The sequence below is a fragment of the Aquarana catesbeiana genome, linkage group LG08, assembly GCF_042186555.1.
Source record: "Aquarana catesbeiana isolate 2022-GZ linkage group LG08, ASM4218655v1, whole genome shotgun sequence".
Lineage (NCBI taxonomy): Eukaryota > Metazoa > Chordata > Amphibia > Anura > Ranidae > Aquarana > Aquarana catesbeiana.
The window spans coordinates 293,385,804-293,411,595 of NC_133331.1; the positions used below are offsets into that span (position 1 = coordinate 293,385,804).

At 45.9% G+C, this 25,792-nt stretch overlaps 1 protein-coding gene and 1 long non-coding RNA gene across 2 annotated transcripts in view; both read right to left on the reverse strand.

The window, feature by feature from the left end:
* Window positions 1-23,318, reverse strand: part of LOC141104988 (uncharacterized) — a 443,832-nt gene extending 420,514 nt beyond the window's left edge. The window contains exons 1-3 of the mRNA XM_073594794.1: window positions 23,225-23,318; window positions 22,922-23,143; window positions 22,631-22,766 (exon numbers count right to left, since the gene is read on the reverse strand). Of these exons, the coding sequence (XP_073450895.1) occupies window positions 22,631-22,766; window positions 22,922-23,071 (286 nt within the window). The 5' untranslated portion in view covers window positions 23,072-23,143; window positions 23,225-23,318. The remainder of the gene's footprint in view (window positions 1-22,630; window positions 22,767-22,921; window positions 23,144-23,224) is intronic.
* Window positions 23,319-23,652: 334 nt separating this feature from the next.
* On the reverse strand, window positions 23,653-25,257 carry LOC141105020 (uncharacterized). Its single transcript, XR_012235523.1, has 3 exons — window positions 25,182-25,257; window positions 24,349-24,457; window positions 23,653-23,783 (listed from the first exon to the last, which is right to left on the reverse strand). It is a non-coding gene; the product is annotated as an uncharacterized lncRNA (long non-coding RNA).
* Between the last annotated feature and the right edge of the window lie 535 nt (window positions 25,258-25,792).

A 25,792-nucleotide genomic window follows, 5' to 3' on the forward strand; every position in this document is an offset into this window, starting at 1 on the left:
AAGTTTGTGAGGTACTATCACTTAATACACCTATATATTTGAAACCTGTACCAAGCATGAGCTACTTGTGATTAAAGCATAAAAACAAATTATATGTATCTCAAACCATAGTGCTGTGACCTACTTAGAAAGTTATACATATATCAAAACTGCATGTGCAACTTTATAATTGTAACAAAAAAGCTGTGGAAAAAGCTATGAACAGAGTCCAATCGGAAAAAAATACATAAAAAATAAAATAAAAAAATAATAGGTAGATTATAAAGCGTCCCAACTGCGTGCAGTCCAAACTTATTAAACCAGTGAGTGAGTATTTCAATAGTGACTTCTGTGCTCTTCAGAGACAAGTAAGATTGGTGACTCCAGGTGTTCCCCCCAATGTGATCCCCACTCACCAGAAATAGTCACCCCTGCAGGGGTAGCAGGCATAGAGTGGGTTTCTGAAATGAAGATTCCTGTGTATTTCCTGGTTACCTCCGGTTGTCCGTGGGTGTATCCCAATGGCTCGGTGCGGGGTCTCCAGCAGGCTTTGTTCAAGAATGGCCCCTCCGTATCTCCTCAGTAGGTTAATGTGTTTTCCTCCATATAGAAGAAGAAACAGGGGACTTTCATAGTGAAGTAAGTCTTCATTTATTTGAAATCATTCGTTTACAGATTACAGTGGCAAGCAACTGACCCGGTACAGCGCGGCTGTACGATACGCAAGACCAGGAAGCCAGAGACGGCGTGCGTCCCAGCTTGCGTTCCAACCACGGCTTCCGGGTGTGACGTGTGAGCGTGACTCCGCCTTACGCGTTTCGTCATAGGACGTTATCAAAGACCGTCTTTGATAACGTCCTATGACGAAACGCGTAAGGCGGAGTCACGCTCACACGTCACACCCGGAAGCCGTGGTTGGAACGCAAGCTGGGACGCACGCCGTCTCTGGCTTCCTGGTCTTGCGTATCGTACAGCCGCGCTGTACCGGGTCAGTTGCTTGCCACTGTAATCTGTAAACGAATGATTTCAAATAAATGAAGACTTACTTCACTATGAAAGTCCCCTGTTTCTTCTTCTATATGGAGGAAAACACATTAACCTACTGAGGAGATACGGAGGGGCCATTCTTGAACAAAGCCTGCTGGAGACCCCGCACCGAGCCATTGGGATACACCCACGGACAACCGGAGGTAACCAGGAAATACACAGGAATCTTCATTTCAGAAACCCACTCTATGCCTGCTACCCCTGCAGGGGTGACTATTTCTGGTGAGTGGGGATCACATTGGGGGGAACACCTGGAGTCACCAATCTTACTTGTCTCTGAAGAGCACAGAAGTCACTATTGAAATACTCACTCACTGGTTTAATAAGTTTGGACTGCACGCAGTTGGGACGCTTTATAATCTACCTATTATTTTTTTATTTTATTTTTTATGTATTTTTTTCCGATTGGACTCTGTTCATAGCTTTTTCCACAGCTTTTTTGTTACAATTATAAAGTTGCACATGCAGTTTTGATATATGTATAACTTTCTAAGTAGGTCACAGCACTATGGTTTGAGATACATATAATTTGTTTTTATGCTTTAATCACAAGTAGCTCATGCTTGGTACAGGTTTCAAATATATAGGTGTATTAAGTGATAGTACCTCACAAACTTTCCACTCTGAAATACTAGTCCCTGTATTGTATTTAATGTATGTACACATTGAGACCCGTTTGAGTTTGCACCGCTAGTGATATATTTTTTAAAGGGATCTTTACCCCTGGGTGCTACACATTACCACACATTAAGGGCGTCTGCCCAAAGGGACATACTGTCACATTTTAGACACTGGATGCCAATATCACTAAGTATTATTACTTTTATAAACTTAATGCATTTTTTAAGTTTAATTTGGTAGAAACACTGGGATAGTAATATCCTCGTTTACTTTATGATATAGGTAACCATTATAAGACACATAGAGGGTAGCGCCAATTCCCCATCTACTATATCCAATACCCGAATAGTCCCATTTAGGGACTTACTAGGGGAGGCTGCAAACCCTGTTATTCCTAAGCGCGGACTAATCACATTTAGTAATGATCAGTTCATAGACCCATTCATCATTCCACCCGTAAACCCATAAACCACTTGCGTATGCACAGTACAGATTGCAGGAGATGGAAGAGGTAAATCTCCCCCTTCTCATAAATCTCAGGAGATCTGTAGAAGACTCCAATGATAAGCCCATCAGTTCATAGACCCATCTATCATTCCACCCGTAATTCCTCCTCCGCGCCATCACCATCTCCAACCACAATATCATCTTTCTTCCTCACTATCACATCACACCTAACATAGAGAAACCCCCCTCCATCTTTTCTATGTCCCGTGTCTCTAAACAAGAGGATCAGCATGAATACAAACAGCCCAGTCTTGTGAGAAATCAAGCCATGTTTCTGGAACACCGACCACATCTCCAACCACAAGATCATCTTTCTTCCTCACTCTCAGATCACATCTACCATAGAGAACCCCCCTCCATCTTTTCTATGTCCCCGGTCCCTTTAAACAAGGGTATCGGCATGAACACAAACAGCTGAGTCTTGTGAGGAGTCAAGCCGTGTTTCTGGAACACCAGCCTCATCTCCAACCACAAGATCCTCTTTCTTCCTCACTCTCAGATCACATCTACCATAGAGAACACCCCTTAATCTTTTCTATGGACCGTGTCCCTCTAAGCAAGAGGATCAGCGTGAATACAAACAGCCCAGTCTTGTGAGGAGTCAAGCCGTGTTTCTGGAACACCAACTACATTCTCATCACTGAAAACATCAACATCTCCCATTCTGCTCAGCAGGTTGCTGGCTATTATGAGTTATGTTAACTTTTACTGCCCCCATCCTCTCTCATTTCACCCTTTGCTAATGTCTCACCTCATTTTATCCCAACATGTATCAACCCCATGTAGTATCTACCCCAGAGGGGACAATGGAAATAAATTGAGTCTACTGTCAGGTTTCTGTGGTAGTGAGCCATTGTAGAATGCCAACTCGGGGGTTCCCCAGGACACAGAGTCTAAGCCCCAGGCTGCTTATTCACCAGGGCCCTTGATGGTGGGGATGGACTTGCAGAAAGCTGGAACCAGGTTGCAATGTCGATTTACACCCAGCTGACGAGGCCACTTGCATATGGACAGTACAGATTGCAGGAGATGGAAGAGGATCCGGGAAATGAGCAAGGTAAGGGCGGGTGGCAGACAAGCACAAATGGAAAGCGAAGCCAGGGTACACAGGAATTCTGACACTGAATACACAAGACACTAGGCAAACAGGAGCTCAGAGAACTAGGAAGTTTCTCAGGCAACGCGGGCTGCACGGAGCATTTCATATATAAGGAAGCAAACTAGGAGGCAGGCCAGGAAGTGATAGAAGGGATAGCAGCGATGTCCATAGGTGAGCACAAAAGCCAAAACATGTGAAAAGAATCAGAGGTCTAGCAGAACCACTGCATCAAGGAGGTAAGAAGGCAAGAAACTGCAGGCTGAACTGTGATATCCAAAGAGAGCAGGGGAGCGCCACCAAGAATTCCATTAAACTGTGATACCCCCTTACCTGTTCAGAGGCTGCACGCCTTGTGTTCAGTCCCAGAAGCACACCAACAAATTCAGGCTCAGTCTAGGGGTGTCTTTTGAAGTTTTATTGCAGGGAGGGGGGTTTAGGGTTGTGGGGTACACAAGGCACAACATTTTGTGGTGACAGCTTCCCTGAACAATCCTGTTCCAGCAGTATTTTGCCCTTCAGTAGCAATCTCTGGTGTCTCTTCCTCAGTAGGCAGTTCTGTATCTGAAGCTTCAGACAAAAGGCACCCACCTCTCCAACCAAGCTTACACTGTGTCATGGTGAGGGGTCAGGCTTGAAGACCAGTAGCTATAGCAGGAGAGAGACTCCTACTGACCAACAAGATAAGTATACAATCAGGTCACCTTGGCAGATGACACAGGCTCACCCAAGGTACAGGGTCTAAGTACTAACTGATATTCACCAGAGCTCCTGATAGTGGAGATGGGTTTTGCTATGTGTTTTCTATAGTACCAGGTTGAGGTCCTCAAGATCGTCAGACCAGGAGGTGAGCAAGCCCGGGTCCAATAGCAAGAAGGGATCAAGCAGAAGAATAGTCAGTAAACAAGCCAAAGGTCGGTAACAAATGATTGCAGGTAGAGATCAAGAAGAAGCATAGTCGAGGGACAAGCCAAAGTAGGTAACAAGTGGTAGCAGGTTGGGATCAAGCAAAAGCATAGTTGAGGAACAAGCCAAAGGTCAGTAACAAGCAGTAGCAAAGATATGGTGGCAGCAGTGACAAGAGTGAGATATTGGCTGGAGAGAGCACAATAATCTGGCAAACTGTAAGTGCAAAGGCGTGGCCTAAATAGGAAGTTCATGGGAGGATTAAAGGGTTCAAGGTTCAAGAGGAACAAGACACAAGGCAAGGTTGTCTTAAGAAATCATACAGGGAGCTGTCCACCATCTCAAGTGGCTCAGCAAGAAGAGGTACTGTCAGATACCGAGGAGGTTCTGGGTTCAGATCCAGATCCAAATCCTGACACACAGGCAAGTTTTTGTAAGTCCAGCTTCCTTCAGGACCTCAGCTATAACACCTGCTGTGGCCTAGCAGCAGCAACATCTCTAGTGCATACACATGCTCCCCCTCCCTGGAGGGAAGGCCCCAGGGGAAGAGAATTCTGATCAGATCCTCCAAAATATTTATCTTCTCCCCACCTTCTGGTTCAGTCTCCCAGGGATTGGCTAGGGTCAGATAACTATTCATAACCCAGTGTGCCAGGAGAAAACCCCCTCATTGCAGGGGCCAGTGTATGGCAACCTATTATTATTAAATAAGGAGGGGGTAAAGAAGCATCATCAGCTGTCACATGGTTGTAAGGTAAATTACATAAATGGACAACAGCTGAGTGTGTAAGTGGACTGGTCAAAATATCAAAACCAGAAGGGCTGTGCTTTTGACAAACCCAAAGAGATGCAAAAGCTTAAAGCTATTTATTAGCCATTACTGTTATTAGCCTTAAGCTTTTCCATCTCTTCGGGTTTATCATAAGCAGAGTCTTTTTGTTGGTTTTGACATTCTGACCGATCCACTTATACACTCAACTGTTGTCCGTTTATGTCATTTACCTTACAATCATGTGGCAGCCATTGATGCTTCCTAACCCCCCCCAGTACTCCTATTGCCATGAAAAGCTTAGAGGGATGGAGTGAAACAGAAACGTGTTGGGAGCGTGGCCTGGTCAGAGCCCAGGCTATGGCTGCCATTCACTTCTCCACACATGGGTCTGTTATTGATGTGCGGTGCATGGATTTCATTACCTGACATTGCTGCAGCTTGGAGCCCAGACAAGCTCCTTTCCAGCCAGCACTGGTGTAGCCTGGACTTTACCTCACAACTGAGCAGCACCCATATTTTTCTATGGCCCAAGCCAGAGTTTTTCTTCCCCAGGACTCTACATTCCAGGAGTCGTTCAACTCTGTGATTCTGCATAAGAGTTCTGGGCCTAATGATGGTCCTTTGAGGCAGTCCCATTTGCTCCGTCACTACAGACCCCTACAACCCAACATCCTGTCATTTTGGAACAAAAAAATTCAATCTAGATAAACCTATTTGTCTAACACCCAAGACCAGATTATCTCTGGCTTCATGGCTCAGGAATCCAGCTCTAGGAAAATCCTCCCCTTCCACTGTCTTGGAAGATCATTGCCAGCCTGAAGGACTGGGGAGAAGTCTTAGAAGCCTTGTTGAGGCAGAGGACATGATCAGCAGAGGAATCTCATCTTCTGACCAACATTCTGAAGTTCCTAGTGATTTCCTTTTTTCTGGTGATTCCTAAGGATTTGGTTGTCCCAGCCACACTAGACATTCAACCTGAAGGGTCATTTAAGGTCATTCAAGGTCCAATTGAATAGAGCCAGTCGTACTGCACATTAATCACCAGGAAGGAATCAAAAGGCGTGTGGCAGCAAGAGAGATGGAATGCATTCTAGCCTGGGCAGATCTCCAAAGTCAAGCCTTGTCCACCATTCACATCCCAGGCGTGAGCACTTGGTAAGTAGAATAGCTCACCAAGCAACACCTAGACACAAAAGAATTACACTCAGATTATATTTCAGGTCTAGATGCAGAGATCCAAGTGGGGGATGTCTGGGGCTCAGTACAACCTGATCTACACCTTTCCTCTAAAACTCCTTCCTAGTCTACTCAGCAGAATGAGATGGAGGGTATTCCGGTCATACTCATAGCTTCATATTGGCCCAGGCAGATGTGGTATTCCAACCTGATCAGACTTCTGGCAAATGCTCTATGGGCTTTTCCAGAGCGTTCTGCTCCAATGACTAATTTTACATCCAGCTTCACAGTCACTGGCTTTAAAATCATGAGTGTCCTAAACCAGCCTGTGGCAGAGGCCTGAAGTGTCCTAAACTGGCCTGTGGCGGAGGACAACAAAAAACCTGAAAGGTAGTCGCCCATCTGGGCCTTAAGAATCTACATGAGCCTGTGACAGAGGCATAAAGAATTCTACAGCTAGCCTGTGACCTAAAGAATTTACTGAGAAGTCCACTGAGGGGAAGGGATTTTTTATTCTGTTTTAGGGTATCTTGTACCCCTATCCCTCTCTCCTTTAGAGAACTTGGACAAGAAAAGGATTGAAGAATCTGAAGTCTGTCACCATCAGTGGATCAGTGTGTTGCTTGGGTACAGTCCCAGGCCAGGCTTGTTCAGCGCACAGGGAAAGGATGAGGACCTGCGTGCCCTCTCGTGCTCCTAATACATGCAGTAGAATGGGTGTACCACCCTGTGCCTATTTTCAGCCTTCTTTTCACCAGCTGTCCATGGTTGCCCTGGGGTGTTCACAACACATTTGACCAATTGCTTGCTTTCCAGCAAATAGAAGGTAGTTGCATCTGCCCAGTGCATTTTCTGTGTCAACTGTGGGCAGATGGGGCTGAGAGTGGGCGGATGGAACATGTGCGACATCAGTAGCTGTCGGGGTAGACATGAATCTGCGCCCGCTGGTTGCTAATAACTGACCCTCCCTACCACAGCTCCCCTGGGCGGCTTCCCCTCCTGCCCACCCCTTGTCCCGTCCCTGCTTGGGTGCAGCTACAGGTCAGGTCACTGTAAGGAGGGCAGGAGAGCCCAATCAAAAAGCTCAGTGGGTACATGGATGTCCTCCTGTGCTTGCGCTGCCTGCGTGCCACCCCCCCACCTCCCCCGCAGGGCGTGCTCAGTGATCACCGAGTACTTGGGACTCAGCCGATGCCAGCCCTTTACCACGTGATCAGCTGTCAGCCAATGACAGCTGATCACATGATGTAATGATGATAGCATGAGGAAAAAAAAAACAAGCCGAATACAGTAAAAGGGACATCGGTCCCACCAGTGCCTCATCATCAGTGCTGCCAATCAGTGCCACCTATCGGTACCCTTCAGTGCCACCTTTTAGTGCAGCCTCATCAGTGCCTCCTGATCAGTGCCCACCAGTGCTGCCTCAGTGTCACCTCTCAGTGCCACCTATCAGTGCTTCATCATCAGTGCCAACTATCAGTGCTGCCAATCAGTGCCTCATCATCAGTGCCACCTACCAATGCTGCCTATGAGTACCCTTCAGTGCCACATATCAGTGCCACCTATTAGTGCAGCCTCATCAGTGCATCCTGATCAGTGCCGCCTCAGTGCCACCTATCAGTGCCCATCAGTGCTTCATCATCAGTGCCAACTATCAGTGCTGCCAATCAGTGCCTCATCCTCAGTGCCACCTACCAGTGCTGCCTATCAGTACCCTTCAGTGCCGCATATCAGTGCCACCTATTAGTGCAGCCTCATCAGTGCCGCCTCAGTGCCACCTATCAGTGCCCATCAGTGCTTCATCATCAGTGCCAACTATCAGTGCTGCCAATCAGTGCCTCATCCTCAGTGCCACCTACCAGTGCTGCCTATCAGTACCCTTCAGTGCCGCATATCAGTGCCACCTATTAGTGCAGACTCATTAGTGCCTCCTGATCAGTGCCCACCAGTGCTGCCTCAGTGTCACCTCTCAGTGCCTCATAATCAGTGCCAACTATCAGTGCCTCATCATCAGTGCCAACTACCAGTGCTGTCTATCAGTACCCTTCAGGGCTGCATAATAGTGCCCATCAGTGCCACCTATTAGTGCAGCCTCATCGGTGCCTCCTGATCAGTGCCCACCAGTGCCGCCTCAGTGTCACCTCTCAGTGCCTATCAGTGCAGCCTCATCAGTGAACATAAGTGAAGGAGAATAATTACCTGTTTGCAAAATTTTATAACAAAGTATGGAAACTGTTTTTTTTTTCAAAACATTCGGTCTTTTTTTGTTGGTCGTTTAGCAAAAAATAACAAAAAAACCCCAGTGGTGATTAAATACCACCAAAAGAAAGCTTTATTTGTGTGGAAAAAAATGATAAAAATTTAATCTGGGTACAGTGTTACGTGACCGCGTAATTGTCATTCAAAGTGTCCCTTAATACTTACCTGAGTCCCCTCTCAGTCCAGCGATGGGTATGAGAGCCTTGGCCGACCTGGGACTCCCTTTCCTCGATGGCTGAGACAGCAGCGGGAGCGATTGGCTTCCACTGCTGTCAAGCACAGCCAGTGAGCCAATGAGGAGAGAGTGGGGGTGGGGCCGAGCTGCAGCTCTATGTGTCTCATGGATGCATAGAGTGGGGTTCGGGAGCCAGCATGCACCAATGCCCCCAATAGCAAGCTGCTTGCTATTGTGGGGGCACTGGTCAAGGAGGAGGAGCCAGGAGCACCAGCCGGGGGGGGACTCGAGAAGGAGGATCAGGGCTGCTCTGTGCAAAACCATTACACAGAGCAGGTAAGTATAACATGTTTGTTATACCCTCGTTATAACCTTTAATACCACTTTAACCCCGTATACCTAATACAGTATACCTAATGCTGAAATATCCCAGGGTGGCTTCTCAGATTAAAAAGATAAGATATTTGAGGTTTGTAATTCAGAAAAAAAGCCACAGTTAAAGAAGTTTGTATTATAAAGAGTATTTGTGTATATGAGCACTAACAATTATATCATATATATAAAAATTAAAATAATATAACTTTTTAACCAACCACTAAACCGTAGGGGTCAGCATTTGCTGGTTGGGGTGGTATAAGAGGTGGGAGGGCTTGGAATTGACACCAAGGGCCTAATAAAGATCAGTCAATGCTAAAAAACATCGGGTGTTCGCCCGTTCGCCGAAAAACAAACATTATAGAGCGTTCCCGGGAAATTCGAGCCCCCGCTGAACGCCCCATAAAGCACTGCGAGATCGCAGTGCATTGCTGTATGATGATTGGCCAAAGCATGCACCTGACAGTCAGTCTAGTATATATATATATATCTATATATATCTATATATAGATACATATATACTCTGCATCCAGTGTAACCTATATCTACAGTGCATTCCATAGTGTACTGTTTCTACTACCTTTCTGGTGGTGTACACAGTACACAATACAGTGTGGTGTTGCAAAACAAAATTGCCATCATGTCCGGAAGACCACCAAGGAGAGGCAGACGCTCACAGGCCACTAAAAGAGGGCAAGCAGGCTCTGTGTCTACAGTCGACAGTGCTGGTCGTGGACACGGTGCATCCTCTGCAGGTGGCCGTGGGACACACTTGTCCTTTTTTCTGCTGCTGGCCATGTTATTGAGCCAGAACATGCAGAAGAGTTGGTGGAGTGGATAACAAAGCCGCCCTCATCCTCCTCATCCTCTGTCACCCAGGCTCAGAGTAGTTTGACTTCCAATGCATCTGCCAAAGCGGCCTATTCCACCGGTTCCTTGTCCACAGTCACTCCTTCCGTAGCCCCACCATCATGCATGGAGGAGTCCCCCGAACTATTCGACCACAGTTTTGGGTACATGCTGCTGGAGGATGTGCAGCGATTGGAAGGCTCCGATGTTGGTTCCCAGGTTGAGGAAGGGAGTAACTTGAGCCTAAAGAGAGGGGGTGCCCAAGAAGGACAAGAAACTGGCAGTCATGTTCCCCCAGCTGCAGCATACTGCCAAGTTTGCTCCAGTGACAAGGATGGAGGGGGTGATGAGGTCACTGACTCTACTTGGGTGCCTGATAGAAGAGAGGAGGAGGAGGAATAGGAGGTGGCACAACTCCAATGAGGCAGGATGTCCTCTAGGGGGCAGCTTAAGGGCAGCCACCTTACTGCAGCAGGTGCTCCGCAGGTGCAGGGCGCTGCTGACTCCCTGCTGATTTTGAAAAGTTTCTTGGTGTGGGCCTTTTTTGACACATGTGCAGCAGATCGCACCATTGCTGTTTGCAACCCATGTCTGAAGTGGATCAAGCGTGGCCAGAACAGAAGCCACTTGGGCACCACATGCTTGACCAGACATATGACGACCTCCCATGCAGTCCGTTGGCAACAGCACTTGAAAGACCCACATCAAAGAAAAAGGTGGACTTCTCCTTGCACCTCATCTGGAATCTCCAACCCCACTATACCTCCAGTCCTCTCAAAAACCTGCACTGAGAGGAATGAAGGTATAACAATAGGTGTCTCAAGTACTTGTAGCCAATCTGCTAGCAGTACACCACCATCTGATTTTAGCAGGCAAATTTCCCTACCCCAGTTGCTAAACCGTAAAAAGAAATTTGGACCCAGCCATCCACATGCTCAGCGTCTGAATGCTAGCTTGGCCAAATTGCTAGCATTGCAACTGCTGCCTTTTCAGCTGGTAGACTCTGCCCCCTTTCATGAATTTGTGGAATGTGCTGTACCTCAGTGGCAGGTTCCAAAAAGCCATTTCTTTTCATGGAAGTCCATTCCGGCTCTCTACCGGCATGTGGAAGGCAATGTTTTGGCCTTGTTGGACAGGGCGGTCAGCAGTAAGGTGCATATTGCTGCTGACTCATGGTCTAGCAGGCATGGGCAGGGATGTTACCTTTCCTTCATGGCGCACTGGATAACTCTGCTGGCAGCTTTGAAGGATGCAGGACAGGGTTCAGTATTGTTGGAGCTTGTTCCACCACCACGTCTCCAAAATGCTAGTGGTGATTCTGCCACAGCTCTCTCCTCCACCCCCTCCTCTTCCTCTATGGCCTCTTCTGCAGATTTGTCCTCTGAACCAGCGGTGCTCCCTAAGCGTTCAAGGGCCTACGCAAGCACTTAGGCATAAAGATGCCATGTGGTGCTTGAGTTGATCTGTTTAGAGGTGGTTGATGCCACGCCAGCTTAAGCCAGAAATGGTTGTATGCGACAATGGCACCAACCTTCTCTCCGCCATCCAACAGGGACACTTGACCCATGTCCCATGTTTGGCACACATCCTGAATTTGGTAGTGCAGCGGTTCTTGAGCAGGTACCCAGGCTTACAGGATCTCCTGAGGCAGGCCAGAAAAGTCTGTGGTCATTTCCGCCGGTCATACAATGGCAGTGCTCGGCTGGCTGACATTTAAAGGGAATGCAACCTGCCCACCAACCGCCTCATTTGTGACATGCCCACCAGGTGGAACTCAACGTTGGCAATGCTGCAGCGGCTGCACACACAGCAGAGGGCGATTAATGAGTACCTGTGTGATTATAGCACCAGGACAGGGTAAGGGGAGCTTGGCTTTTTTTTCGCCATGCCGGTGGCTACTGATCATGGATGCATGCACTGTCTTGTCACCATTTGAGGAGGCCACAAGGATGATGAGCAGCGACAATGCATGCATCAGTGACACGGTCCCTCTAGTCTTCCTGTTGGAGCACACGCTTGGTGGAATAATGGACAGGGCACTTGGGGCAGAACATCGGGAGGAAGAGGAGGACTTCCTTACCTCTCAATTCCCCCTTTATCCAGATAGTATTCCTGCGGGCCCGCCAAACACACAGAAAGAAGAGGAGGATTGTGTCAGCATGGACGTGGAGTATAACACTCAGCAGCAGCCTTCAAGGATGGTTTTCAGTCCCCAGAAACCCAAGGAGTTGTACGTGGCTGGGAGGAGGTTGTTACGGATCATGTGATCCTTAGTGACCCAGAGGACTCAGAATCGAATGCCTTTCCAAACTTACGCTGGATGGCCTCCCTGATTCCGCAAAGCCTGCAAAAGGACCCTAGGATTCGTGGTATCAAGGAGAGGGATCATTACTGGCTGGCACCCCTTCTTGATCCACGTTACAAGGGTAAGGTTGCTGAACTCATCCTGCCTTCCCAGAGAGAGCAGAGGATGAAACATCTTCAGGAGGCCTTGAAGAAAGGTTTGTGCAATGCATTTCCAGACCCTGGGAGGTTACAATTTCCTGGTGCTGGACAATGTGTTGCAGAGGGTTTCTTCAGTCAGAGGAAGGGCGGTGGAGAAGGTGGCCAGCTGACCGATGCCTTTAAACAATTTTTCAGTCCTCAGCACCAAGTTTTGATTGGTTCAAGCAACCATCGCCAGTATCTGCATTACATGGTGCAGGAATATCTAGGGGTAAGAGCAGACTTGGAGACCTTTCCAACAGACCAACCACTGGGTTACTGGGTCTTAAGGATGGACCACTGGCCAGAACTTGCTCAATATGCAAGAGATACTGGCCTGTCCTGCATCCAGCGTTCTTTCTGAACGCACATTCAGTGCTGCTGGAGGGTTTTTAACGGATCATAGAGTGCGCCTGTCCACAGACTCTGTTGATAGGCTCACATTCATAAAACTGAATCAGTCTTGGATCAGCAGCAGCTATCAAGCACCTGATGCTGATGTAACTGATTGATTTTTCTATGGATGTGGGATCCCTTGAAGACTGCCTATGCTGAGTGACTATCCTATTCCTCCTCAATCTTGATGATGCTAGCTTCCAACAATATTTTTGGTTTAGGGCACCACCACCACTGCCTAAGGCTCAATTTTTCTGCCCCTGTTTAACAGGGGCACGTAGTTACAATTTTTCATATATTTTACAGCAGGGCCTGTTCCTGTGCCCACCAAGAGTAACTGTGAGGGCTTACAGTGTTGTGGCACCACCACCACCACCAAAGGCCCAATTTTTCTGCTCCTTTTTAAAAGGGGCATGTAATTACAATTTTTGATATAGTATTTCACAGCAGGGCCCGTTCCTGCGCTCACCAAGAGTAACTGTGAGGGCTTACAGTGTTCTGGTACCACCAACACCTAAGGCCCAATTTTCTGCAGAGTATATATGGCAGGCCGTATACTATATATACTTCTGTTCAGAGTATATACTGTAGGGCCTGGGGGAACCCACACCATTTTTTTTTTAATTTGGGTGCGGGGTTCCCCTTAATATCCATACCAGACCCAAAGAGCCTGGTAATGGGCTGGGGGGGGGGGGAACCCATGCCATTTTTTCTCAATGATTTTCATCTATATTGCTGGGACCCGACAATACATTACAGCAGTTTTACATGACTTTTTTTCCTTTAGAAATGTCATTTTGCTGCAGGGATTGTTCTAAACATGGGAAAATGGTGCCACTTTACAGGCATACTAAAGACACCCCCCCAGGCACAATATTTAAAATGAATATTTCATTTTTATTGTTTCACTTTAAGCATTCTTAAAATCATTGCTCCTGAATAAATATCAGTTTTTAAAACTTTTTTTGCATTGATTCATGTCCCCTGGGGCAGGACCCGGGTTCCCAAACACTTTTTATGGCAAAAAGTGGCATATAAGCCTTTAAAATGAGCACTTTTGATTTTTCACATTCGTGTCCCATAGACTTTAACTTTAATGAACAAACTTTTTGCACGTTCGCATTTTCTGCTGCGAACCGAACTGGGGGGTGTTCAGCTCATCCCTACTGCTGAGTAGCTTGCTGGAGAATTAAGGTTCAAAGTTTATTCCTAGCACTGTTGCTCCTCCTTGGCAATGTGTTAGAAATTCTGTACATAGCCCTGCAGAACAGACAGACAGTGAACAGTCCACATGGGCTTTGCTGCTTGATAGGGATGAGCCGAACACCCCCCGTTCGGTTTGCACCAGAACATGCGAACAGGCAAAAAATTTGTTCGAACTGGTGAACACCGTTAAAGTCTATGGGACATGAACATAAAAAATCAAAAGTGCTAATTTTAAAGGCTTATATGCAAGTTATTGTCATAAAAAGTATTTGGGGACCTGGGTCCTGCCCCAGGGGACATGTATCAATGCAATAAAAAGTTTTAAAAACGGCCGTTTTTTCGGGAGCAGTGATTTTAACAATGCTTAAAAAAAAACAATAAAAGTGTAATATTCCTTTAAATTTCGCAGCTGGGGGGTGTCTATAGTATGCCTGTAAAGGGGTGCATGTTTCCCGTGTTTAGAACAGTCTGCCAGCAAAATGACATTTCTAAAGGGAAAAAAATCATTTAAAAGTGCTAGAGCTAGTGCCGGCTATAATGAATTGTCGGTCCGGAAATACACATAAAAGTTCATTGATAAAAACGGCCTGGAATTTCCCCACAGGGGAACCCCGAACCAAAATTTAAAAAAAAAAAAAAAATGCGTGGGGGTCCCCCTAAATTCCATACCAGGCCCTTCAGGTCTGGTATAGATATTTAGGGGAACGCCGTGCCAAAATTTGAAAGAAAAATGGCGTGGGGGTCCCCCTCAAAATCCATACCAGACCCTTTAGGTCTGGTATGGATTTTAAGGGGAACCCCGTACCAAAATAATGAAAAAAATGGCGTGGGGTCCCCCCAAAAATCCATGCCAGACCCTTATCGGAGCATGCAACCTGGAAGGCCGCAGGAAAAGAGGGGAGGACGGGAGAACACCCCCCCTCCTGAACCGTACCAGGCCACATGCTCTCAACATTGAGAGGGTGCTTTGGGGTAGCGGCCCCCCCAATGCACCTTGTCCCCATGTTGATGGGGAGAAGGGCCTCATCACCATAACCCTTGCCCGGTGGTTGTGGGGGTCTGTGGGCAGGGGGGCTTATCGGAATCTGGAAGCCCCCTTTAACAAGGGGACCCTCAGATCCCGGCCCCCCGTGTGAAATGGGGTACAAATGTTCCCCTACCATTTTACAAAAAATGTGTGAAAATGGTAAAAAAAAGACACTACACGCCTTGGGACAAGTCCTTTATTAAAAAAATGAAAAAATAAAAATGTCCCACGGAGTCTTCTTCTTCTCGCGTTCCAACGGACCGAAAAAGAAAAAAAAAAAAGCCACAAGCTGCCTACGATCTGCCTCCATGGGAGGCACCCACTGTAATGACGGGCCTCTCAGGTGACAGTTCTTTTATAAGTGAGGGTGGAGCCACACGATGTCATCGCTGGGTGACCCCGCCCACCTCTGACGTAAGGGGATATCCCTATGGCTTTCCCGTAGCGTCAAAGGGGGCCAGGGTCACTCGGTTAGGTAACCGGGTGGCCCCGCCCCCTCTGACGCTACGGGAAAGCCATAGGGATACCCCCTTACATCAGAGGGGGGCGGGGCCACCCGGCGATGGCATCGTATGGCTACTGTTCTTGATTCAGAGATACTTATGTTAGGATCATTTAAAGTATTGTCCCAATGGACATTGCCAGATTTCGAGAAAGGTCGCTGGGTGGCCCTACCAATTTTTTTTCTTTAAGGCCTTGTGGCATACCTCCCAACATTTTGAGATGGGAAAGAGGGACACCTACTAGCAAATGTATGTAGGCATAGGAAACGCCCCCTTCCACACCCCCTTAAAGGAGTATTAACCCAAAAAAGGTTAATTAAACCGACAAGTGCTTTTTTTTACCACTACTATTCCTTTATATTGGCTTTTAAAATGTACAAATGCAGCAATTTAGAAATTGGATGAAAGCTTTAGCACTGGGAAACACTTTTTGAAAGATAAAAAGTGCATTTTATATATAACTATATAGATCAGACCATAATGTGAGACAAATGAGGAGGAAAGGGGGACATTGCTCCAAATCAGGGACAGTCCCTTGAAATCAGGGAGCTGTGCTTGTGGACTGTAGTTATGCCTCTGCTTGCCTCCGTTTTTTTTAATAGGCCTAACATCTTCTACAATATTGCATATCAGGACCCTAATACTGTTCAGTACATGATCATATGGAATACCCCGATGAGTACTGAATGTGACCATTCCATGGCATCTGTGTGGAGGTGGACACATTCTTCACAAACTCTAAAAAGAAGTTGCCTGATCCTTGAAAAGGGGATCCACAGAAGTGAGTATATGTATCTATTTTCTACAGGATTCTTTTGAAAGCTGGACCCCTCTCTTGGAAATTGTGTCCTTTTTATTTTTCCTGGTCTCCCAATTTTATGGAAAAATGTTGCATGTCCTACACGGCAGTGAGGACTCAACAAGCATTAACACTTCCTCCTCAAAGTCTCCTAGCAGAGTCTACCAGACAGAACTTTGTCAACTTTGATGTCTTTAGTGAACACTGATTTCCTTACATGTGTTTTTACATTATGAATGTAGCGCTCACCCCATAAAGGGCCCACAGTTTAGGTCCCAAGGCTCTTTCCCAGTAGATGCACCGGCAGCCACAGTCATTATTTTGGCTCAGTAATCAGTTTAGGGGTATGCTTTTTCAACACTTTTTAGCAGAACTTGACATTGGATGGATGTGGAGCAGGGGTCTCCAAACTGTGGCCATTTGCTTGCCTTGATCCGACCCTTGGAGCACTATTCCTCCAACTGACACCAGTTATGGGGTATCATTTACATCCATTGATGCCGAGGCATTTTCTGCTCCCACTGGCCAGTCTGGCCCCCCAAAAGTCCGAAGGATAGTAAACTGGCCCTTTGTTCAAAAAGTTTGGAGACCCCTGGTGTAGGGCAACTGTGGGATACTCCAGCAACATCAAGAAGTAACTTCTTTCTATTGAACAATCTGAGCACAGTCTTTGCAGCAGCAAATAATGGGCTGAGCTACACTAGGACATCATAAACAATGTCCCCTTTAAGCAACACTGACTCTAATGCAAGAGGGATAGTAGCAGTACAGTCACTGGGATCTCCCACACTGGTCTGTGCTCACTAATGTTCTTGGGTAATTGGATGCCTCTTTCCAATATCTTCAAGACACCTCTCCTGTGAATTCTTCAAGCCGGATCCCCAAAAAGAAGTCCCTCAGTCAGCTCCAGAAAACTTCAGAATAGCCCCCCCCCCAGCTAGCATACCTGGGACCTTGATGACCAGTAGAGGCATGGCAGGTCTGCCCAGATGGGCAGCAGCCCTCCAGGATGGGATCTCCTCCTCTAGGATAAGAAGCCCTCTGTTCCAGGCCCCAGGCTATTTATGCTCTCTCCCAGCCACCGTCTGGGCATCACTTCCCAGGGATTGGCTGTGTGTGTGTTCAGTCACTTAGTCGTGACCTCATGGACCAGGCTTTTCTGTCCTCCACTGCCTTCCTTGCTTAACTTCACATTCATTGTTTCCATGATGCTATCTATCCATCTTGTTTTCTCTCGTCCTCTTCTCCTTTTTTCTTCCATGTTTCCCAGCATCAGGGTCTTTTCCCTCTGAGTCCTCTGTTTGTATTAGGTGGTCAAAGTATTCGAGTATCAGCTTCAGGATCTGTCCTTCCAGTGAATATTCAGGGTTGATTTCCTTCAAGGTCGACTGGTTTGATCTTTTTGCCGTCCAAGGAATTTTCAAGTCTTCCCCAACACCATAGTTCAAAAGCAGGGATTGGCTAGGACTGCGTAAATATTCAGCTGCTGATTTGACTCTCCCAGCCCACTATCTTCCAGAACCCTCCAGACTGACAAGGGGTAGGGTAAACCCCACAGTCAGTGAAACACAGAACAGACCACAATATTCACAAGCAGCTGAACCAGGGCTGGGGTGGGCAGGAGGGGAAGTTGCCCTGGGTGCAGTGAAGCAAAGTGGCAAAAAATGGACACAGGGTGGTACACCCGTACTACAGCATAAATTAATAGTGGAGGAGGGGGGGCACATTTCTGCATCTGGGATGACCCTGTCCCGGTACTGAGCTCAATTGATTACAGTTAGCCGAGAGCTAAATTTACCTAACCAAGCACCTATCTAGGAGGTTGCTACATTAATATTAGAACACAGGCTTTCCTGTCCTCCACTGCCTCCCGGAATTTGTTTAACTTCATGTTCATTGTTTCCATGATGCTATCTATCCATCTTGTTTTCTCTCGTCCTCTTCTCCTTTTTTCTTCCATGTTTCCCAGCATCAGGGTCTTTTCCCCATGAGTCCTCTGTTTGTATTAGGTGGTCAAAGTATTTGAGTTTCAGCTTCAGGATCTGTCCTTCCAGTGAATATTCAGGGTTGATTTCCTTCAAGATTGACTGGTTTGATCTTCTTGCCGTCCAAAGGACTTTCAAGAGTCTTCTCCAGCACCATCACCAAAGTTCAAAAGCAGGGATTGGCTAGGACTGCATAAATATTCAGCTGCTGATTTGACTCTCCCAGCCCACTATCTTCTAGAACCCTCCAGACTGACAAGGGGAAGCAGTCAACCCCACAGTCAGTGAAACACTGAACAGACCAAAATAATCACATGCAGCTCAACCAGGGCCGGGGCAAGGGGTGGGCAGGGGGAGTTGCCCTGGGCGCAGTGAAGCAAAGGGGCAAAAAATGGACGCAGTGTAGTGCACCCGTTCTATGACATTGTGGCCCTCAGGTAATTTGAGTTTGAGACCCCTGCAGCCACAGTACCCTACTGCAGGGCCAACTCCTGGCCTCTGGATAGTGGTTCTGCTGACATCCCAAAAGGAGCTTACCCAACTCCTGGGATGAGATCTCCTGTCTCCTGACTAGGGCTGGGGCATCCCTGAACCCTGGTTGAGACCTCCTGTCTCTTGACTCCTATCTATGCCCCCTCTGAAACCTGGGTGAGACCCCCTGTCTCCAATATTGGAGCTGTCTCCAAACTGGAAGCCTCGAGCTATCCACAGGCTTGAGTATATACTGAACCTGCACACCTGAGCACTCACACAGGCTGCAGGCGCCCAGCAAAATCTGGACACAGGATTGAAGGTGTCCCCTTGGGGACTGCTTGGATTTACCTGCTCATCTGCACCCCCATGACCTTGTGGACATTCCAACCCACCTGACACTCTGGGTTCAGACATCTTTGCACCACCTTATAGTAATAAGTCAGACAACTCAGTGCATTTATATTCTATTAAGGTTCACTGGAACAATTCAAAGAGGGTATTGTTACACAGAGGAGGCAATAGATCTACTGAGCTTTGGGTAACAGTCCCAACTCAGCAGAGGAATTCCTCTACAATAACACAAGTCAAGATAATTTGTAGATAACAGTATATTATATACACATATGTACAGTAGAATACTACTGGAACCTGAAAGGATAAGCAAAGGTTAAGTATTTATGCTGGCAGACTTCTAAAGGGGGAACTGTCAGGGCTAGGCTCAGCCCTTCCTTCTCTGAGCTGGCCGCTCAGCTGTTGGCTAATTGCCAGCTCCTATCTCTCCACAGTTACGCAGCTGTTGATGATATCCTGCTCCTCAGTTCTGCCTACTTAAACCGTCCAGCCCAGAGGATCTCTGCCTTTGCCTTGGTCAACATCACAGAGACCATCTCCTGCATTCCTGTTAAAAGACTTGCTTGGCTGACATCCCTTCTGGCTCCAGATCCTGCTTGCCATTTTACTATGCTCATCTCCGGCTTCCTGGCGTTTGGCTTGTCTGACTATCCGTTCCGGTTCCTGAACTCTGGCTATGTTTTGACTACGTTTGTTCTATTTACCTTTATTATTAAACAAGTGTGATTTAACTGTACTTCTGTCTCGGTCTGATTTCATGGTTTCTGACAGGAACCCAGTCCAGCCTATTAACCTTTCATCCTAATGAGAGATACGGCTTAATAGAAATGGTATGAGGGCCCTTTAAGTAATAATGGCAGCAACATCCCCGTTGCAGGCCTGATGGTCTTCACTGGCAGTTGGAGCTTATTAATTATATCCAATAAGATGCAGTAACAAGCGATGGGATTTCTTGAAATTGAAGAAGCTATATTGGAATTTCCTTTCAAATTTGGCTATTTGTGAACGTAACGAATACAAGTTCATCTGAAGCTACGAATTATCCGAAATAACGAATGCCGCATCTAAACAAATTAATAATAAATAATAATAATAAAAAGGTTTTATTATTATTATTATTTATTATTATTAGATCGTTACGTTCCATTCTTTTAGATACGGCATTCGTTATTTCAGGTCATTCAAAACTTTGGATAAATTCGTACTCGTTACGTTCACTAACAGCCAAATTTTAAAGGAAAAGGAAATAACTAATAATAACTATTAAATTGTAGGTATTTCAGATTTTCAAATTTTCATTCTTATTTTTGGATTTTCAAATTTCCAAATTTCCGAAATTCCTCATTTCGAAATTCCAAATTTCCTCATTTCGAAATTCCAAATTTCCGAAATTCCAAATTTCCGAAATTCCTCATTTCGAATTTCCAAATTTCTGATATTTCGAGTTTCCAAAATTTTCCAATTTCCGAAATGTCCAATTTCCGAAAATTTAGAAATTCGGAAATTTTGGAAACTGAAAAATTTGGAAATTTTGGATTTTCATTCTTATTTTCGGATTTTCAATTTTCCGAAATTCTGCATTTCCTCATTTCGAATTTTCAAAATGTCGAATTTCCGAAATTTTCCAATTTCGGAAATTTTGAATTTCTGAATTCTGAAAATTCTGAAATTTTGGAAATTGACAAATTCAGAAATTTCGGAATTAACGAATTTGTCAAAATTTGTTAAAAAACGAATTTGGAACTAAACGAATTGCACGTGTCTAGTGTAGTCCACATTCCTACACAAGCAAAACATTTCCCGTACTCCCGTCCAGAATACGACTTCTTCCTCGTATACAACCTCTGAAGCCTGACATGTTCCGATTTTCATAGAAACCATTTCCAGCACCCCGGACAGGAACGCGGGATCGCTCCAGGGTGGGATATCTTTGACGTGTGACCATTTCTGATTTCCACGAATAACATTTCCGGCATTCGGGGTAGGAATGTGGCTTTTTAACACCTGTGAGATCTTTGATGCTTGTAAAGATTGGACTTCCATGAGAAACATTTCCCGCACTCTGGGCAGGAATATGGTTTGTCCCCCGTGTGAGACCTCTGATGCATGGCAACGGTAGATTTATATGCAAACCGCTTCCCGCACTCAAAGCAAGAATACGGCTTCTCCCCCGTGTGGCATATCTGGTGAACAATAAGGTGGGACTTCTGTGAAAAACATTTCCCGCACTCCTCACAGGAATACGGCTTCTCTCCCGTGTGAGTCCTTTGATGTGTGACAAGTTCTGATTTCCGTGGATAACATTTCCCGCACTCTGGGCAGGAAAACGGCTTCTCACCGCTGTGGCATATCTGATGTTTGGAAAGAAGGTACTTCTGTGAAAAACTTTTCCCACACTCGAGACAGGAATACGGCCTTTCCCCCGTGTGAGATCTGTAATGTATGACAAGGTCCGATTTATAAGGAAAAGATTTCCCGCACTCGGAACAGGAATGGAGCTTCTCGCCCGTGTGAGATTTCTTATGTACATAAAGATGGGACTTTTGTGAAAAACTTTTCCCGCACTCAGCACAGGAATAGGGGCTCTCCCCTCTGTGAGATTTTTGATGTGTATTAAGATTGGACTTTTGTGAAAAACGTTTCCCGCACTCAGCGCAGGAATACGGTTTCTCACCAGTGTGTGATCTCTGATGTACAGAAAGATTGGACTTTTGTGGAAAACATTTCCCGCACTCAGAACAAAAATACGACTTCTCACCAGTGTGAGTTTTCTGATGTACAGAAAGACTTAATTCAGAGCTAAAACTTTCCCCACGTTCAGGACAGGGAAATGTCTTCTCCCCCTGAATTCCGGCCCCACCCCTCACAGTACGAGGTTGCTCAGAGTCAGAGGGATTCCATGGTCTATCCACACTGTGAAGTCCACCATCCATAGTGGAGATCATTGTCTTTTCTCCTCCACAATCTCCTGTGATGTCCTCATCTTCCATTTTACAACCTGGAGATAAAGTGAGAAGATCCTTTGAGGGTTTCTCCATGGCGTGTCCTGGAAAAATATAAAAACACCATTAATAGATATGAGAGGGTTAGTTCACTTCCATCAAGATTCCATCTGGATCAGGTAGATATGAATGATGTTCTCTGTGGAGGTCCCAACCAGTAGGGACTCTTCCCCTCTTCGGCCAAAGGGCCTTTGGTCCTCCTCCCAGATCACTTCTACATTTACACAGCCTTGTCAGAAGAGCCGGAACCAATGGGGACTGGGAGGTCCATGCTCTTTACACAACCACAAGCCTAGGCACTGGGTCATGTGACCTCTGATAGACAAGAGGGTCATTATCTATTCTACTGTTTACTTTTCATCCCAACAAGATTTTTATGGTAACATTTAGCTATAAGTCTGCTGGAAGAAGAGGAACCAACCTAAGAAAGGCTCAATCTGTGTTATCACATCTGTGCTACTGTGACTAGGAGTGGACACACAACCTAATACTGCCAGCTGAACCCCAGGACGGGTATCAGTACAGGGAGGTGACCATTATCAACCTATTATTGGCTGATATCACTCAGCTCCCGCCCTCCTCTGGACCAATCAGTTTGCAGTAACAGATCAGAGATAAGAGAAGAATATATTATGGGTCACCTGTGCTGATCTCTGTAGGAGTGTCCTCCTCTATGAATGTCCTCGTCATTCCAGCCTCCTCCATATATTGCTGATCATCCCTCACATACGTCTCTTCTACTTCACCCTCAACTTTCATGTTCATCAGATCTTCACCCTAAACCAACAGAATGGCAGAAAATAACATCTGTAACATAGAAGTATTTATGATGTGAGATCACATAGAAAATATCATCTTGTAGAGTCCACACATCATCTCCACATGTCAGAGTGTTCAATCACTTTATGTTCCCGACCCTCAACTCCACCTACCTGATGATGGTGAGGGATGGTGTGACCTTCCTGTGTGGAATCCAGGGAATACAGAGGACGGGGACATCTCTCTGGTGGGTTTCTGCTACTAGGTGGCTCCATTATATTGTCCTTGTAGAGGTCCTTGCATTCTTTAGAAAACTCCTTCATTACACCATATTCATCATCCTCCTCTTTAAACTCTTCTTTCAAAACAATATTATAATCCCCAAGGTTTCCACTCTAAATAATAATAAAACATTCATTGCAACATTGAAACATTTCTGTATAAATCTCAGCTATCAGTGATTGTTCCTCATCTACCTGATGATGGTGAGGGATGGTGAGACCTCCCTGTGTGGAATCCCGGGAATACAGAGGACGGGGACATCTCTCTGGTGGGTTCCCATTACTGGATCCATCTGTAGGAAACACACACACTGACTGAATACATTGTTTCTATGTGTTTAGCAGATGATGGGGGATCTAGGTGGACCCTCCGTACTGCTCTCTTCTTTACAATAAAGTCTCCTCTTACCCGGTGATGTGAGGGGCGGCTGATTGTCCATCATGACGTCCTTGTAGAGATCCTTGTGTCCTTCTAAATACTCCCACTCCTCCATGGAGAAATAGACAGTGACATCCTGACACCTTATAGGAACCTGACACACACAATGATACAGTCACCATCCAGACACATCCCTTGTCTGTTACTGGATAATGTCCCAGAATTCCCAGCACCGCTCACCTCTCCTGTCAGCAGCTCCATCATCTTCTTGGTGACTTCTAGAATCTTCTCCATGTTGTGTCTCTCAGGTTTTAGGGAGTCACACGGAGGCACTGTGATGGTCATATGATCACCTGACTTCACAAGAGGAAATCTCTGTATTGGGGAACCAATAGGAATATCATGTTAGAATCCCAGAATCCTCCTCACCTCTCCGGTCAGGTCTGTGTTTTATTAATAGAGATAAGAGTGATGTCATGTGACCTCCCAGAATCCTCCTCACCTCTCCGGTCAAGTCTGTGTTTTATTAATAGAGATAAGATCGATGTCATGTGACCTCCCAGAATCCTCCTCACCTCTCCGGTCAGGTCTGTGTTTTATTAATAGAGATAAGAGTGATGTCATGTGACCTCCCAGAATCCTCCTCACCTCTCCGGTCAGGTCTGTGTTTTATTAATAGAGATAAGAGTGATGTCATGTGACCTCCCAGAATCCTCCTCACCTCTCCGGTCAGGTCTGTGTTTTATTAATAGAGATAAGAGTGATGTCATGTGACCTCCCAGAATCCTCCTCACCTCTCCGGTCAGGTCTGTGTTTTATTAATAGAGATAAGAGTGATGTCATGTGACCTCCCAGAATCCTCCTCACCTCTCCGGTCAGGTCTGTGTTTTATTAATAGAGATAAGAGTGATGTCATGTGACCTCCCAGAATCCTCCTCACCTCTCCAGTCAGCAGGTAGATGATCTCCAGGGTGAGGTTTAGTATCCTCTCAGTCATGTGACTCCGGTCCTCCTCCATCCTCATTAGTCATGTGATCTATACAGGTTTCCTGTAGACCAATAATTGATAACAGATCATTATAAGGGCTGTACTGGTTGTAAAATATTAGGATGGGGGTGTACGAGGGGATAATATGAGGGTTATAACTGTTTTGTTTTGAGATGTTTATCTTTCATTAGTCTTCGATCTGTAGGCAAGAAAACCTAAATAAGATCCCCTTTATGTCTAAATAACCCCACACCATCAAACCTTCATATAATCCATTAATATAGACCAGTGCTCTCCAAACTCCGGCCCTAAATCTGGCCCTTGAGGCAATATTCCTCCCACTTACACCAATGATGGAGCACTATTCTTCACACTGACACCTATGATGGGGCACTATTCCTTCCACTGATACCAACTATTTCTACCCCAAAGATAGGGCATTGTTTACTCCCACTGGCCACAGTCTGGCCCCCTTAAAGACTGAAGGACAGCAAACTGGCCCTTTGTTTAGAAAGTTTGGAGACCTCTGGTATAAACTGATGAGGTGAAAGGGTGATTGGTGGGAAAGGTGACACATCCCCAAAATGAAGAGAATTTTCCGGCCCCGTAAGTGGGGAATGTTCTGACCCTGAAAGGGTTAATCTAGGTTTCCACACTATATATGTGTGTATCATCATCTGCTGGAGATAAAAGACGTCACAGTGACTATGGAGGAAGAGGACGGAACATGACGGGGAGGGGGGGGGGGGGTTACTGGGTGTAAATAGAAAATAAGATCTTATTACCTCCTCTACTGCCAGTTCCAGCAATGTCTTCTCTCTACTTCCTCCCGACTCACCTCTCACCCGGGAGTTACTATTTATACCTGACATCACTTCCTGTCTGTACCCGACATCACTTCCTGCTTGCTGGTATCATAGAGGCTTAGTATCTCCGTATAAGTGAGATTACCACCTTGTGGAGCTCAGAGGAATTTCAGCCCCAATAAGCATCCAGTATAATCATGGCCTTGTGTTGTTTGTGTATTATTATTATTATTACAGGTACTTATATAGCACCATCAATTTACACAGCACTTTACATTTTATTACACATTCACACGTGTTATATCTGGTTTTCACCAATATCTGTATTATTCCCAAAACAATTTCCTTCACACTTTTGCTACTCTCATGTAGAAATTTATAATATAATAAGTCCTCGCGTAGAATCAATGTCAGAAAGGACATGCCCAGTGCTTCTTGACCAACCCAGCCCTCCAGGCAATGGGCCAGCATATAACCTCCAGCATACTTATACCAGCCTGCAAGCATTTAAAGTGATTCTAAAGGATATACACCAAAAGTATTGTCTGTACTGTCTGCCCTAATGTTGTAAAGCGCTGCGTAAACTGTCG